This window comes from Ascidia mentula, chromosome 8 (assembly GCF_947561715.1).
Source record: "Ascidia mentula chromosome 8, kaAscMent1.1, whole genome shotgun sequence".
In the NCBI taxonomy this organism is placed as follows: domain Eukaryota; kingdom Metazoa; phylum Chordata; class Ascidiacea; order Phlebobranchia; family Ascidiidae; genus Ascidia; species Ascidia mentula.
Window position 1 is genome coordinate 2,765,906 of NC_138573.1, and position 16,354 is coordinate 2,782,259.

At 41.7% G+C, this 16,354-nt stretch overlaps 1 protein-coding gene across 1 annotated transcript in view; it reads right to left on the bottom strand.

Annotated features, from left to right (window-relative positions):
- The window catches only part of LOC145910323 (ATPase family gene 2 protein homolog A-like), a 32,064-nt gene extending 16,085 nt beyond the window's left edge, over positions 1 to 15,979 (bottom strand). Inside the window, exons 1-13 of the mRNA XM_082997395.1 lie at positions 15,802 to 15,979; positions 15,500 to 15,612; positions 15,091 to 15,261; positions 14,637 to 14,828; positions 13,928 to 14,392; positions 13,706 to 13,835; positions 13,429 to 13,598; positions 12,738 to 12,883; positions 12,225 to 12,378; positions 12,000 to 12,112; positions 11,243 to 11,452; positions 10,464 to 10,597; positions 6,970 to 7,087 (exon numbers count right to left, since the gene is read on the bottom strand). Of these exons, the coding sequence (XP_082853521.1) occupies positions 6,970 to 7,087; positions 10,464 to 10,597; positions 11,243 to 11,452; positions 12,000 to 12,112; positions 12,225 to 12,378; positions 12,738 to 12,883; positions 13,429 to 13,598; positions 13,706 to 13,835; positions 13,928 to 14,392; positions 14,637 to 14,828; positions 15,091 to 15,261; positions 15,500 to 15,612; positions 15,802 to 15,902 (2,217 nt within the window). The 5' untranslated portion in view covers positions 15,903 to 15,979. The remainder of the gene's footprint in view (positions 1 to 6,969; positions 7,088 to 10,463; positions 10,598 to 11,242; positions 11,453 to 11,999; positions 12,113 to 12,224; positions 12,379 to 12,737; positions 12,884 to 13,428; positions 13,599 to 13,705; positions 13,836 to 13,927; positions 14,393 to 14,636; positions 14,829 to 15,090; positions 15,262 to 15,499; positions 15,613 to 15,801) is intronic.
- Positions 15,980 to 16,354: the final 375 nt, after the last annotated feature.

Genomic DNA, 16,354 nt, shown 5'->3' on the forward strand with positions numbered 1-16,354 from the left:
GTGGCTTTCATAGCATAGAAACCAAAAGAGCTGTGAAAATGAACCAAGATGGAGGTGGGATAACAGCGCCACGTAGTGTGTGAGGAGACACACACACAAAAGTTACATACAGGAGTCGTCCACGCTTAATTAAACGACTGATCATCACCGACATAAAGTTCCGAAGTGCATTTCCCTGTTACAGGCGGTAAATCGCATTTATCTGAAAATCAACTTCTAATTTTGGTCTGTGCCATTTTATTTCTTGCGTTAATCGTTTATTTGTCCAGCAGTAGCGTAGGCCCAAATGTTTCCACTTGAGTTAACTGGAAAGAAACAACATCTTTTAACGTTCTTTTGGTTACTCGACCAAAAAATTTACCCAACTGCAAAGCGCAAAAAACAATATTTTATGGGGCCTACAAAAACTTACCCAAGCAAGCTTTTAAAGCACCCAATGTTACGCGGGGTCAAACCGAGCTAATGAAATGCGGTCGTTTCCCATGCAGCCCAGCAACTATTGTTACACGCCGTGAAGATTTGTGAGGGAGCGACGAACTTGTGCATTCAAAAGATACCAACTGTCAGAAATTGACATATCAACACCACCCACGGGTCCGGTCGGAAACTTGGCTGCCGCGAGAACTGGTTGCTCCTATCCGTGGCAGGCGATGCGGATTGGAATGGAGAAGCGCGACGCGTTTTGACGACAAACACGATGACGGGTCGCGGGAGCGCTGAAGGGGGGATGGGCCTAAATATAGAACTTCGCGCGCAGGGAGGTGCGATTTGATCGAATTAGAGCGCGATAATGCCGGATGAAGTCGAATCCTAATTGAATATTGGTCGGAATTCGACGATCGCGAGTAGCGCGGGCGCATTCGAAAAAACGTGCGCCGCAATCCCGCGTAACATATCCAAGAATGTCTTTGATGATTCAGAAGGGGGGTGTCACGGCGGCAACATGAAAAGGGGCCCCACGGAAGCATGTTGTCATAGGAACCAGAAGCGCCACGTGTTGGCCGTTGCGCCGGGGCTAATAAAGATAATCGCCGCTTGTGGAGGATTAATAACAATTTATGAGCGTGCGACAGGCCGAGGTGTCGTACTGCTGGGTACTTTGCACTTGAGCCGGGTTGGTGCTTCGTCTCGCCTTTTTGAAGGTCGAACACACCGGACAGCGACAAACACGCTTTTAACCCAGCGCTAATGTATGAAGTATCTTTCAACGTGACTCGGCAAATACAGCCGTGACAACCGAGTTGTTGTTCGCGTGACAAAGCAGGCAACAGTTGGCAATGGCCAGCAACCGCAAGCACCACAAACGGGAGTCGACAATGCGCATGAGTGAATAAGAAGCCACCGCGGTTCGGTGGCAAGGATTTACGCAACAGTTGGTCTGTGAAAAGACCGCAGTCCCCACTGTTTGTTGTGGAGGTTTATTCAAATCGGGGCTATTATTAGATGGCTTTTTGGGGGCGGCGGAGTAGGTGAAGGAAATGCGTCGTGTTGACGAAGCTACCAGCTGCCCCTGTTTTCGGCATTTCGCTGCGATACGTATTGATCAAAGTGCGGAAGGGTTATTTTCCTCCGCAAATTTGGGTTATAAGGCAAAACAAATACATCGACAAGCTAATTGGTGTTTTCAGATGAAAAAGATTTTCCAAACAAAAAGATCCCATGGAGCAAAATAATAAACAAATTCAATCCAGGTTTTAATCCAACTCGACTTTTCGATCGTATTCCCTCAGCAATTTTTACCTCTCTATGCAAGTGTTTGAATTTTAATTATTACGGCAAGAAACACAATGCATGCCGTTCTTTCGTGACAGCAAACCCAGGTCTCACAAAGCAACCGCGACGTGTCCGATTATCATTGGACCAAAACCTCCCACGTGACCCGCGTCCAAATCAAACAGACCGAAATCGAACCGAAAACTTTGAAATGAAGCTGCAACCCTGAGGAGGCAGCTGGCGGTGACGGTGAAGATCAAATGAAAAATTTTAAGATTTCGAGTTGCAGTGATGCCAAAACATAGTCGCGAGGCTGTGCAATATATTGCGGCCGATTTTAAGACTTTACGACTTGCTGTAGCAGTTGGTTGGCCGACCAGATTTTTGGTGGTTTTTTTTGTGCTTCTAAGGTTTAAAGCCAAGTTAATTTATGTATGTGTTGTCGGTTAGCGTTGCGTTCATTTGCAAAATAAAAAGGATTTTATTTGTTAAATATTTTAAAATCAGGTATTGTCTTCTGCACTTTTGATCCTTAAAAGATAACCTTGGTCCTTTTCTACAATATTCCGCAAATACAGAGTAGCAGTTACAACACGATAACCCACTACTTCCACCTAGCGAATAAATAGCAACGCTATGTTGCGAAGTACCAACAAATTTCCATAACCACAGGTTCCAAAGCATAGTAGACAACTGGAACGTTCAGACAGGCAAGTGTATTTTTACGAAATACGGGGGTCCGCTTCATCTCAAAAAAAAACCTTTGGGTAAATTTGCTTGCTAAGCGCGAACATTTGTTTGCTCATTTTACGTGTAATATCGGTAAAACAGAATGGACTACTGTTGCCAAATATGCGGCCAGCCATCAAAAACACCTTTCTGAATCATCAATGACAAAAATAACACGTTGGAAAAAAACAGCGAACTTTCAAAACATTTCAATCTCCCGCCGTTCGGAAGTTAGAGGTCATATAACGAGATTTCAACAGCAGAGAGTAACCGTCACTTAGCACATTATCACCAGGCTCGCACAGCAGGAAACGGAACCTTTCAGGGGAGCGTGCTGGGCCCAGTCGAAGCGCAGCTGGCATTAATACACCCTGGAAGCCGTTGAAAATCATTAGTGTCGGTTGCTAGGAAGGACGCTCGGTCGCGCCGGGCCCGTTAATTACAGCGGTCGGGACGCATTTTTAGCTAGCAACGGACGCTTCACCCTTTTTGGTTTCGCCTTCAGCCGCGTATCGACTTTAACGCGCGGCGCGAGATGGCACGGCATTTTTTTAGCACTCGCGTTTCCGGTGTTTTGAAAGCGCGATCGATTGTAATGGGTGATTGGGATTTTGATGGTGTTTTGGCTTCGAAATCGTGGGAACCGCTGAGCGCCTCACCTGTAGTTTTATCGGCTTCCATGCCTTGTTGGCGCACTCAAGAAGTATTGTTTGATATGCGTTTCTGTACTTGCAAAAAAAAGTGTGATTGGTGAACTGTACGGACATTAGCCACAGTGTTTTTTTCCAAAAACATTTAACATTGCTTGTTTGTATGCGATTTTTTAATAATTTTTTACAGAAATCGTTTTTTGATTTTTAGATAAAAAAATGTTTAAAATAAATGTGAAAATGGGTTTTCAATATTTTTTTAATTTTTATTGACAAAATTATCACCACAAATCTGTAACACTGACAATGAACTGGTAGGAACCAAATTGTTAAGATAGATCTATAAAACGCTGCATAAAATAATAGCTTCATTTTATAGCTATGACGGCAGAAAATCGCAATACAATGACGACCAGTATATATTTGAACTGTAATGTTGCCAACAACCGGTACATCTTGTCGGGACAGAGTATGTGAAGATTAAGTGATTACGACGCTGCAAGCACTTAACTTCAACAGGTTACGTCACCCTTCAATCAACCGACGATAACTCAAAGTTCATTTTCAGAACTCATTTCCGTTATACGGGGCCAGAAAGTGACAACAAAGCCCCGCTTCCCTGGTTTCACAACAAACCTGATAAGGTGGCGATATTTCCGGGCATATGTCCGCATCTACAAAGTCACTCACCGCTGGAATATCATCAACATGTAGGCGGCCGCTCATTCATGATGGATTGGTTAAGTCGTTTAGGGTCGGGGACGCTGATAAGATCTTCCTGTGCAACGGTGAATCACCTGGTCTTTATATAAACAAGACCGACAGGACGGTCTACGAGCGGACACAGACATTTTTCATGTGGTTTCGAGCCAAGACAATGGGTTATTAAGTCATGGCCTCTTTTTTGTAGGTGAAATAGAACAAGGTTAACGCAGCGCACCTGCGATTGATGATTCGTGGTAGAGAATCTGATCCGCCCAAAACACGGTTAATTCTCTCCGGATTTTGAATAGAAACAGTGCGGGATGCCCTTGTTTATATACGCGTTTGGCGCAAATCAGGTAATTACACGTTTGCGAATCGGCTAATCATTTTTGGGACATATGAAAGCTGGCATAGATTACGGCTTGTTTCACGCAACAGGATACAGAAAGTCAATTCAAATACAGAAAGTCAATTCACGCATCTACAGCGATGAAAAAACACACCGGAGTCTAAGCTAACTTTGGAACTGAACACTTGAAAAAATGAACCAATGAAAACCCTCGGATAAAATGTGATACTACGGGCACTATACCCCAGGACAAGAAGCTGCAAATTTTGTTTGGCACGCGGACATGCGTGAAAATGGGGATGTTTTTTAAGTTCCTAAATGGCGGGAAGGAAAAAACAGGTGCGAACTTAGTTGTGCGCCCACCAGTAAACACGCACAAGTAGTGGCCGAGCGCCAACATACGGTTTGTCATATTTTACCCACGTGCTAATATGGAAAATTTTCCAACCGTATACGACAAAGGGGAACACCCTGGTTGGTGAAACGTGTGTGTTTCGCGTCGGTTGGAAGCAAGAAGGTTTATAAACGTCCACCTTGAACTGCTGGGCTTGCGTGAGCGGAGACGGGAGATTAGAAATCTACAAGTCTGTTTTGCGAAGTGAGTCGGTTTGTCCTTTTGCCTACGTGTTTCGCGGTTGTTGAAACGGCCTCAATGTAATTTCTGTCTCCTCGCATTAAGATAACGAATGGGGACGCGTAGAAAGGACAACCTAGGTACCAATAGGTACCACCAATCGAACGAAAAAAGAATTGTGCTTGCGTCATTCAAATGGTATATTACCACGTTTTGTCAGATATCAAATATTGCGTGGTTCGGCAAATTTATTATTCTATCTACAGATTCCTTCCACAATAAAGACTACGTCACCAGTTCGGATATGGACAGAAGTCACGTGGTCACATTGGAAGTAATTAGTCACGGAGCATGCAAGAAAATCATATAAAAACATAACTGTATTTAAGTACAGTATAGTCGTTATTCTACAACACCACACACACGTAAACTACAAAGATAGAGAAAAAAGGGCATCCGGGTGATATTTTCATGATACCGACCGTTCCACTACCACTGACAAAGACAAATTACAAGCAAATACCCAATGTTAGTACGTTCATCTTGTAATCAAACGATCGCCAGATCATAGGAAGACGCGAACGCTCGAAAAGATCAACGCAATACAGTTCATTTAGTGTTACGACCGCACAGAGACTGATAAGCCAGAGGTTAATTAATTTTCAAGACCACAACGCGTTAGTATGAAAGCTCTGTGTGGCGGGAAACCAGGAATGATTGACGGCGGAATGCGAATTTAAGTCGGCCGAATACAGGAGTTTTGTGAGACTGGCAGTACACAAATGCCCACCAAAGTGGCCACTTACACCAAGAACTGAGCGATAATCGTCAAGGTTTCGATTTGCGGCCTACACATAGAAATGAAAGCATACGGCGATATGCCTCTTTCGGGAATGTGGATTTAAAAGTATGTGATGAGTTAATAAACGGTTGCAGAGGCGGAACTGCTAATGCGCTTTGAAACTTTCAAGTGCCGACGGGCGACAACTTTTGCTTAAACTGCAATTAAGCTAAATACATGGAGCCATTCATATTGATTTGATGTGTTGTAAACATGAATTAACGTCGGACGCGTTCAAAAATGGTACTTGGGTAATTCAGTGCATGCTGTATTTTCAAAGTGAGAACAACGCTCTGTTTAGCAACCTTCATTGCTGTGCACTACAAGCAAGCCTTTTCTTTGTATAAATAGTAATACTACATTCATTACCAAAATTACCACATACTTAAGGACAAAAAAAAAACAATGCATACATATATAATATATTATGTATAAGCAATAGAGCCAATAATGATTTTTTATAGTGAGCTGTGGATAGGGCCACAGTTTCGACATAAGGTCTCATCAGTGCAGCTGTGGTAATTTATAATGTATTTCACTAATCGGAAACCAAAATATTATAAAAATGTTTAAAAACACTGTTTTTATTAGAGGGTTGGAATATGCTACCAAAAAGAAAAAATCGTGTTCATAGTGGCTGTTCCGAAAATTCCCTTCTGATTTCGTCGCCGCAAACAGTAAGTACGAAAATAACATCGCCTCGTTACACATCGACAGCAACCTGCCACGTAGACCGTGTTTTTTAAAATTTCGCCGGTGGTCTGCGTTTTATTGAAACCTCAAGCAGAGTCAAAATCTCGCTCCAAGCTTAAAAATCTGAAGGTTTCAAGAGAAATCATCAACCGCGGCGTTCTGCAAGCGGCGCTTATTTGTACGGACCGGGAATGTCGGTTTGCGATCATCGGATGCGGTTTAACGCCAAAATAGCGACCACACAAGACGTTCCGACGTTTGAAGTTCCAACGTTCGTGACGGGAGGTTAAAATTAACACACAGACAGAGGGTCTACGGCGGAGGGAGGTGGTTTGAACTTTCCGTTATTGAACTTGTCGTTCGTGTGAAGATTTAATGAGAGGTGTTCGCAGAATTTAACGTGAGATGTTCAGTGGTCATTTCAGGCACAAAAACAAGCTTGACGGAACCGTGATTTCGAGATCACCTCATACGACACAAACTTGGATCTTTTTTGCGGCGAAAAAGTTATTTTTTTTTATTGTTTACGGCCATGTTTTCAGTGGTAATTTTCACAAAACGTAAAGCAAGTTTTTGAAACAAGGAAAAGTTTTTCAAGTTTCGTGTTGCTTTGCTTGATCACCAACACGCGATTTTACATGCACTTACGACCCCCCTACAAAAGCACAAGGCAACAATACCAAAACACCGAACAGTTGGCGATGACGTCACTCACCTTGTCAATCATGTCAGGTCGGTTCGTGGCAGCCACCACAATGACGTCACGTCTACGTTCAACACCGTCCATCTCGGTTAGTAAAGCCGCCAGCACTCTGTCCGCTACCGCATTCCCACTGCATACAATAAATATTGGTAACACAGGGGGGCGATTCTCCCAACAACCTTATGTGTTCATAACATCAAATGTTTATTGCAATAAAGTTTTCCTCATCGCGAATCATTTACTTAAAAGAAACAAACCTGCCCTCAGTACGATTTTTCAATGCATTTGGCTCTAATACAACAACCAATACGGTATATATACACATATATATTGAAATATGGGGAAAGAACCATTCAATGATAAAAAGAAATAGTGGCTTGTAGATTAAGTTTGTATGTATTTTGACCGTGTTTTAACCAATATGTTTTACTTACACATTCCCATAAGGTTTATCTTACTGGTTGGCCAATGCTGCCATTCACCCGCCTTGATAGTGCACGAACCTTGTGGCTCTCTACCGACACCTTGCGTAATTCCCTGCCAAAAATTACAGTAGGCAGAAACAACACGATTGAGTTGGTCAGTTTCGAAACACACTCATTTGTATCGAGATTTCACTAACAAGTACTTTTAGTGCGGAGTTACACATACAGAAAACGCTTTGAATGCGGAAAACTTGCGGCGTTTAAGGGAAGCAGCACGTTGCATCAATCTCACAAACATACAGAAACCGCATTTCAAGCTTTCCATGCGTAATTACCCTCTATGTCGCAATCTCTGTTATACGAGAAACCGAAAAGGTCGAGCCTTTTCAGCTGGGCCAATTAAAATCTCACCACAATAGTTCACCACAAAGGAGGCAAACAATCCTAATGCACAAATAATAGACAAACAACGAGCGTGGCAAGCGGACGAGTCGCTTGTATCAACGCATATTGAGTCGCAGTACCGGGTCAAGTGGCGGAAACACTCGTGAGACAGGAACAAATCGCGCGAACAACAAACAAATTGTGACGTCATAATGGTGCTGTGACCTCGGTCAGTGCGGTACTGTAGGACTGCAGAGGGCGCTGTAATGAGTTGGGCTGATGGGATTTTGTGTGGTCAGCTTGCCGCATTATTATGATGGATTGTGGGAAAAGTGAAAGTCGGTTTCGCGATCTGTTCAACATCTTATTTTTAAAACTCTTAAAAACGACCATGCCTTGATATACGATGCACATGGGATTCCTATGTGGTTTCTGCACCAAGTTCGTGCTATGGACGGATTGCGACATGGGCAATCAGTCACCAAAGGGTTTTTGTCGGCCTCATACCTTTGCAGCCTTAATGGGGTCGAGTACAATGTGTCAGGAAAAAAACTCCAAATGTATTGACAATAAAAATATTTATGTTGTCAAAACCTAAACATTGATGACAAGCGAAGCTAAAATTGGGAAATAAGAAACAGAATACCAACAAATTGTCAAAAACATGTCTAAAGAGTACAGCGGAACCAAATTAACTCATACCGGAGCACGTCAATTGAACCAAACTCAACAACTATTTGTTAAGTGTGGACCGGATGTATTTCCCCGGTACAAATAACAACAGAATCAACAAAAGAACAGGAACTCTTGAAAGCTGGATAAACCGAATTGAAATGTGGCGACGTGCGCAGAGTGCGGGAGGGGGACTGGCAGGAACAAACACCCCTCAAGTAGGGAACAAACAGCATAAAGCGACACTTCAGTTGATACGTCGGTCAGCAATTGGCCTATACCCTTCTCACTGGCGCCAAGCCAATCAGCGGCCAGATCGCCCGGGCAACCTTCCACACGTGACAAACAACGAGCTTGCCACGGGGGTGGGGAAATATTTAATAACAACACAGAAACCACACTTTTTAAAAAGTCAAAACAGCAAAAGCGCATCTACGTTGTTTGATGTAAAGGTTCGCACACAGGAAATATGGGAAATGCAAATAAATAAACGTAGTTGATAACGCCTTATCGCATTTAGCGCAGTAGAATGGCGCCCGGCAGCACAGTGGGGTGCTCAGGGCTCTCGGAAACATTGGAGAGGTGCTCAGTTGCGGAGATACGGAGGTATCAAGAGTGCTCAGGCAATACGCGCTCAAGCCATTTTATTGCACGTCGAAAGGTCGATTGAATACGAAGTGGGGAGTCGAGCATTTTGCGAGTATTTGCTCACCCAAGCATAAGGTTATCGCACCCGATATTACAACTCAGCCCTTTACAAGTTTAAAGGTTAACAAACCGATCACTTTTTACACTTAATTTGATGCTTAAAAATATGTGAGCACTGCTCGGCTTGTTAATTGTTCAACGGTAAAATCACGATATTTAATGTTTTTGACAAGTAGAACTGGCTGGACCTACTGAACCAAAATGTTGCCGCTGTTTTCTTAGGTGATGTAGTCGGTTGTAGAAGGTTTTCTTTTTACGGAAACCCCAAATTACAGAGGCGGGAATAAGTTACTATGATTCAGTCATTATTTTAATTGCAATCGTGTGTATTTTCCGAAGGGCCGCATTATTCACCGAGCAGCACCGCTTGATCGCGCCATAACGCCCAATCAACCACACACAGTTACCGCAGCAGTTACCGCAGCCTCCGAGTGCGGCATTATCACAGTCCATCCTCCATAAAACTACAAAGCTTCGGCCCCGTCAATCAATTTACAAACCCTCATGGTTTTAACAACTTATAACGAGTAATCGGCTCAGAAAAGCCCAACGGCTGCGGATGCGGCTGAGTGGTGAAGGATATAAGTGGCCAACTACATCGGGCACTTATGGGCCGCGTCGCGAGCCGCAAGTGGCCACAAGGGCCCAAAACGGCCTCGTAGGGGCGCGTGCAACGAACACCTGCATCCGTTTAGGCGAGATCAAGCGCTTAATCCGATTATGACATAACCAAGCGGCGTGGATATGCTTTGTTTTTGAAAGGATTAATGTTCAAGCGCCTGACGGTAACCGCTGCGATTGCTGCGGCGTGGAATTGACCAATAATTTCAATTTGCAGCACACAACTTTGAACGTACCCCTGTGTGTTTCACTCTCGAGAGCGATGGCGTAGAAAACTTTGCAGCAAATGTGCCAAACATAATTTACATCAAATATCATCCATAGTTTGGAAACCACTTTTTTTTTACCAATATGCAATTTGTTTGCACACACAACTTGCGAGTGCCACCTAGTAGGCACAAATTTGCTTTGAGGTAGTTACGTATAACAGTGTTTTGGTGTTGCTGGCAGGCATGGCGGCAGACATAGGGGGTAGAATATATCAACTGAACAACGAAGTCATTTTGAGCTATAAATGTTGTTCCTGCTACGAACAATGGCAGCAAAACGTTTAGTATACGAAACTACATTTTGGCCATGTTCTTTCAGCCGTTGGCGAACACTGTGCAACGAACAACGTATTTCTGTATTTTATTCGTATAGGATGACACGGTACAACTGTTAATATTTGATTCGTATTTTCGCGCACAAACTTACCTCCCACGTTCGATTGCGAGAGCGTCAAGTTCGTCGAAGAAAATAATCGAGGGAGCAGCCGACCTTGCTTTGGAAAAAATCCGCCGGATAGCGCGCTCGGAGTCACCCACGAATTTACTGAACAACTCTGGTCCCTGAATAGTTTTGCATTTGGTCAAATCGTTATTTCATTAACAGTGGACTTAGGTGCAACTTTGTGTACATTGGTCAGTGATTATTTGTCGCTGGGCGGTTACTCAGCACTCGAAATTAAACTAGTTGTAACGACAACTAGGACGGCATTCGAACCCACGACATCTGGTTTTCTCCTACTCCCAGACACGTGGCTCAAAACAACACACCTATATACCGGGGATTTCCTAACACATTTCGTACAACTAACCACTTAGGAACATAACGCAAGGTTTTGTAAATCTTTAGGGCGAATAATATAGCCCGTATTGCTGAAGAAATTTTATTTGAATGAATTTCACATCAGCTATATGTGGGAAAATACTACGACACCGGGTCACAAAGTTTTCGCCAAACTTGATCCACATATGAGTCTGTGTAAAACAGAAATCTGTGCGAATTTTAATGATTAGGTGTAAACAGGGCAACCACCTGTTATTTTTGATATATATTTGAGTTGTATAACAACACCAAATTATAGCATTAACATCCACACAGATTTCTATGTTACATAGGCTTATATGTGGATCAAGTTTGGAGAAAACTTTGTGACCCGGTGTCATAGTATCTTCCCTGTATGTGTTTTATTATTTGTCCTATAACCGTACCTTGATGGAGATAAAATTTAAACCACTTTCGGTTGCAAGCGCTTTCGCGGTGAGGGTTTTCGAACATCCGGGAGGCCCAAACATGAGGAGGCCCCTGGGCGGATCGATGCCGAGTCGGGAAAACGCCTCCGGGTTCTTCAACGGCCACTCGATGGCGTGCTTGAGCTTCGTTTTCACCGACTCGTTCCCACCGATGTCGGTCCACCTTACCTAAAGTATATTGTTAATTAGTATTTACAGCCTATGGCTTAAACATAAAAGTCAACCGCTTTTGTAGAAACTGTAAAATTGGTTTTTGGTTTTGTCTGACCAAAGCAGCGGCGATTTTGGGTGTTGTTCAGATGCTGCGACATATACAGTACTCGTCTACATGCAAGTGTCGTGTCCAACTTTGCCATTCAACACTATTTGACGTTAAAAATTGCGCTTTAATCATACCTCATTGAGAGAAATATATGATAGGACGATGCATTTGAAATATTGATATTGTTAGTAGTTGGGTTAGGAAATATATGCACACATATGTCGCACAAAAATCGAATAACTTAATGGTATTTAAAAACTTCAGCATGTACTCTTGCCCTCGGATGACGTTTAAATGAAACACTTGTCGTGGATATGACGTCACACTATATCGGACCAAAAAACATCGAAATAGGAGGAAATCAGTTACGACCATTCGCTGCAACCAAGAATGAAACCCGGGCTTCGAGATTTTATCAACTAAGAACCAATTAACGTTAAACCAACAACACACCTGCGGAACTTGTACGATGAGTTCCCTCATTGCGCTTGGAGGAATGAGTTTTAAACCGGCTTCTACATCATCCGCAGTGATGCATAGCGAAGGGGAATCACCCTCATCCTTACCTACAAAACTTATGTTTTATTGCAGCAGCCAAAAGTTGATGAACGTTAAATCAAAATTCCATTTTCAATTTTAATCAGCAGTTCTCTAGCGCCACCGTCTGTATTATTGTACCTTGTTGTGACATCCGCTTAATAGCGCTCATGCCCGCCTCCACGCACACGGCAGCTAGATCGGCTCCAACGTAACCGTGCGCCAATTCACCAAGTCTACGTATCTCCTCATCACTGATGGAATGTTGACAATTTTCCAGAAGTTTGGTTAAAATCTGTTCAAGGAGAATTTGAGGTGATTTTTTTAAACAATTTGACAGTCTTCTCTAAAACTGGAAAACAAGCTAATAACCGTCCCGCCGGATGGAGGACGAAACGTTGGTGACAATGAACACTTTCGTAACTTATGTGACCGAAGAACAATTCCTACTAATTACTATGTCTGGCAGTAAAATAGCACTATAAGCCAACAACCGATTTAAATTCAGTCATGTTCTGGTTTGCTATGTGCTATCTGGACAGTCAGTTTTAGCACAAGTAAGAAATAGACATAATCAAGGGCTACGACCTGATGGTCTGACGCTAATTATGTTTTAATTTCTGGCAAAATTTTCAACTAATTGTTTGAACAAACCTCACAACGATCCGAGGCGGTTGGGATTGCGATTTCTATTTCGCGGTCGAATCTTCCCGCTCTTCTCAACGCCGGATCGACCGAATCTAACCGGTTCGTTGTTGCTATGACGACCACACGACTGTTTTCCGGGGAAGAGTTTAGTTCTGGCGATGAGGAGAAACAGAAATCGTACGAGTAAAACTTATTTTTGTCTTTTTTTCTTGCATTTTTTGGTGTTTATGTACATGACGACTGGTTGCCGCAAAACCCTTAGAAAGTCTCACCGGATGGTAGACGGAACGTCGGTTGTAACAAAAAATCTCGTAAGTTCATGCCAGAAAAACAGCTTTTTGAATTAACAATGATTGGCAGCAAGAATTGCACAAAACTTATTGTGTTTTGTTTTTATGGTTGGTTCGAAACCATTGGGGATCCAAGTTGGTAAAAAAGCTACAATAAATGTTGAAGTAGCGTTATATACTGGCCGATCGGACTACACCAAAATTGAAAAGAAACATAATAATATTCGGATGTAAATACGATATTAACATTTAATCATAATCTATCGGAACTTGTCGAGTCCCGCCGGGATTTTTACCGGAACACAGCACATTCTAACTCGTTTCTATTTCTAGTCCCACTAATAGTAACATGTTTGTTGTTGGGCAACAGCAAGAAATTATTTTATTATTTCTGTTAACATATCTACCGTCTAAAACGTTGACAAGTGAGGCGACGATTCTTCGTTCAGCGTCAGTTCTGGACGTTTCACGTTTTGGACAAAGGGTGTCCAGTTCGTCCATAACAACCACACAGGGAGAATTGGATTTTGCTTCTTGAAATATGGATTTAAGTTGTTTTTCGCTTTCACCTAGAAATCTAAAAACGCAAAGTGATATGTGATAGAAAACATATGCCTTGTCCTTAAATCCTGTGGTAGAACAATTAGGCCATCAAATTTGAAGTTTGGCACTCTAGTGTACTACCTGCTCATAATTTCAGCCCCTCTGATAAATATCATTTGCGACTTGGCTTCATGAGGCACTGCTCTTGCCAACAGACTCTTTCCCGTTCCTGGTGGACCATGGAGTAAAAGGCCCCGAACAGGTCGGATTCCTGAAAATCAAATTCTGTGAAAATACACTTTTCATACAAAAAAAATTAGAAATAAAACAAACAAATTTGCACCAGAAAAGAACTTTTCTTACCGCTGGCAGTGAAAATTTCAGGAGATTGCAAAGGAAATACTACAATGTCTTTTATGATTTGAAGTTGCTCCTTTAATCCACCAATTGACTGGAAACTAACAAACGATTTTTCCAAACTTTTGTCCTCCTCACAAAACGAATTGTCCTCTTCATTGAATTTCAACTCCACAGCAGTCCTGTTGGTTATCATGAAAACTTTACAATGTTTTCGAAAAGAATGAATATCCTGGAAATGATCACACTGTGTCTTTCTGTCAGTACAGCTTTTGATTGGCGTCGAAACATGAACAGAATCCCCTGATTCAATTGTACTTAAACTTAATGTAGATAACTGTTCTTCGATGTTCACAGTGTTGTTGATTTTGTTGGCAGTCGAACATGGCTTTGAAACCGTTACATGGAAAAGGAAAGGCTTTCCAAAGTAGTTGACCTCAACAATCTGGCCTTCCACAATGTACATTCTGTCTACATTCAAATAAAAATTAGTTTGATAACTAAACATAAGACAAAACTTTTATAACAAAAATAACATCACAAAATATTTAACTGGTCATGTTATCATGAATAATTTGTTGCATATCATTAAGTTCTGCCTTAGCACCATTGAGATGTACTGAGTTTTTATAATTACTACCTTAAATTGTTTTAAAAAAAAAAGTGTGTGTAAACACACAAAACATAGTAGTATCAAACAGATATTTGCACAAACCCAGCACAGTTGATAGATATGACTTGAAGTGGTTGGAACTGTAAAAGGATTTTCTGTCCTTGGCAACAGACAACGGTCGCATTTGGACCGATTCAGCATTCACACATTTCTCTTCAGGCGCAACCACATAAAGGTAGTTCCCCACTTGTGTTTCAAGCATTTGTGTTTGCCTCTCTGACAAACCTACTTTGCCTACACAACCAGCAATTTATCAGTCTTGTAGTCAGCATTAAAGTTCACCAAAATCAAATCTTATATATATATATACATGTGTGTATAGGTATATGAAAAGTATATTAGTTTGAGAATAAAAAGACTGGCCCATACTGTTATTAACATTGACATGTTGAAAACAATATGCCATCATTAGTTTGAATAGTAATATACTGCATACAGAAAATACCACAGAATAAATATACATGTTTTGTGAACACACACATAGCATAATATGTACCTAATGGAATTTTCGCAGAAGGCCAAGTTCTCAGTGCAATGACTTCTTTGGGAGAGCCATCCATCAATTTGAAGACAATTATAGGACAACCTATCTTCATCCCACATATTTGCATTGTAAGTGGGTTTAGGTTTATAATAGCTTCGTTCATCCCATCACTGAGTTTTAAATCTGCAAGTCAGAACCTTGTTTAGTCAAAGCAGTAAAATACTATGTAACAGATATTTTAAACATACACTCTCATCAGGAAAAACAAGAATAGGTTTAAACTTTGATAGAAACTTACAACCTTGATTCAAACTAATTCAAGATTGAATGTTTACAAATCACCTTTCCCAAGTAAATTGGGTAACAATATGTACCGCCATTTTTAAGTAAAAGCCAACATAACGAACAATTTTATACCAACCATTCTCTGGTTTTCCGACAATTTCACCATAGAATACAGAGTCTTTAATGAAACTTGGAAATGCATCAACCACTGCAGATGTATCTTGAATGCCAATTTCATCTGAAGTACTGCTGTAAATTAAAAACTTTGTTAATATATTCTGTGAAAACAATAGATCCCAGTAAAAAATACTTGATTACCATGTGATAAACTAGTTAAAATTACCATACATTTTTCATGTAATATCTGTACTAGTAACAAGACTTTACTCATTAAAATAAAAGCATTTTTGGCTCAAACAAACATGTAAACGCACACACTTCAGTGAAACATTCAAAACATTTCCCTTGCTGAGAATGTAATGTCCATCTTCCACTTCTGTCCATCCTATTTTGGCATTCTTCTTCTTATTGCTGCTCATACTGCTTTCACGTGCAACTGCATTAAGCGTTCTTAGCACGAAAACGCGTTGCCCATGAAATACAGATATTTGCTGTTTTGTAACTCTACAAAAAGGTTAAAATGTGCAAGTATTTTTAGGTACAAAACAGCAAAACAAGATTTGTAACAAGGAAAAATTAAACATGCCACACTTGGGCCCGAACCTAAACACCATAATACTTAGGGCCAGAAACGTTGCAAATACAGCAAGTGAATTGAGGAGTAAAGTTTGCCTGGAACAACAACACAAAACAAAAAAGAGTTGGGTCCTGCTGTATCGAATGGGCTACGACACCTCGCCTATTCACAGGCGCTAACCCGCTACTGATCAACGCGGGAACTTTTGGCTGCTCCCTTTCGGGCCTGGCCCTGTTCGTTCCTCCTTGGACAACCTGGATGCTCTGGGCTACCCCGGAGTCTCCATATTGACGC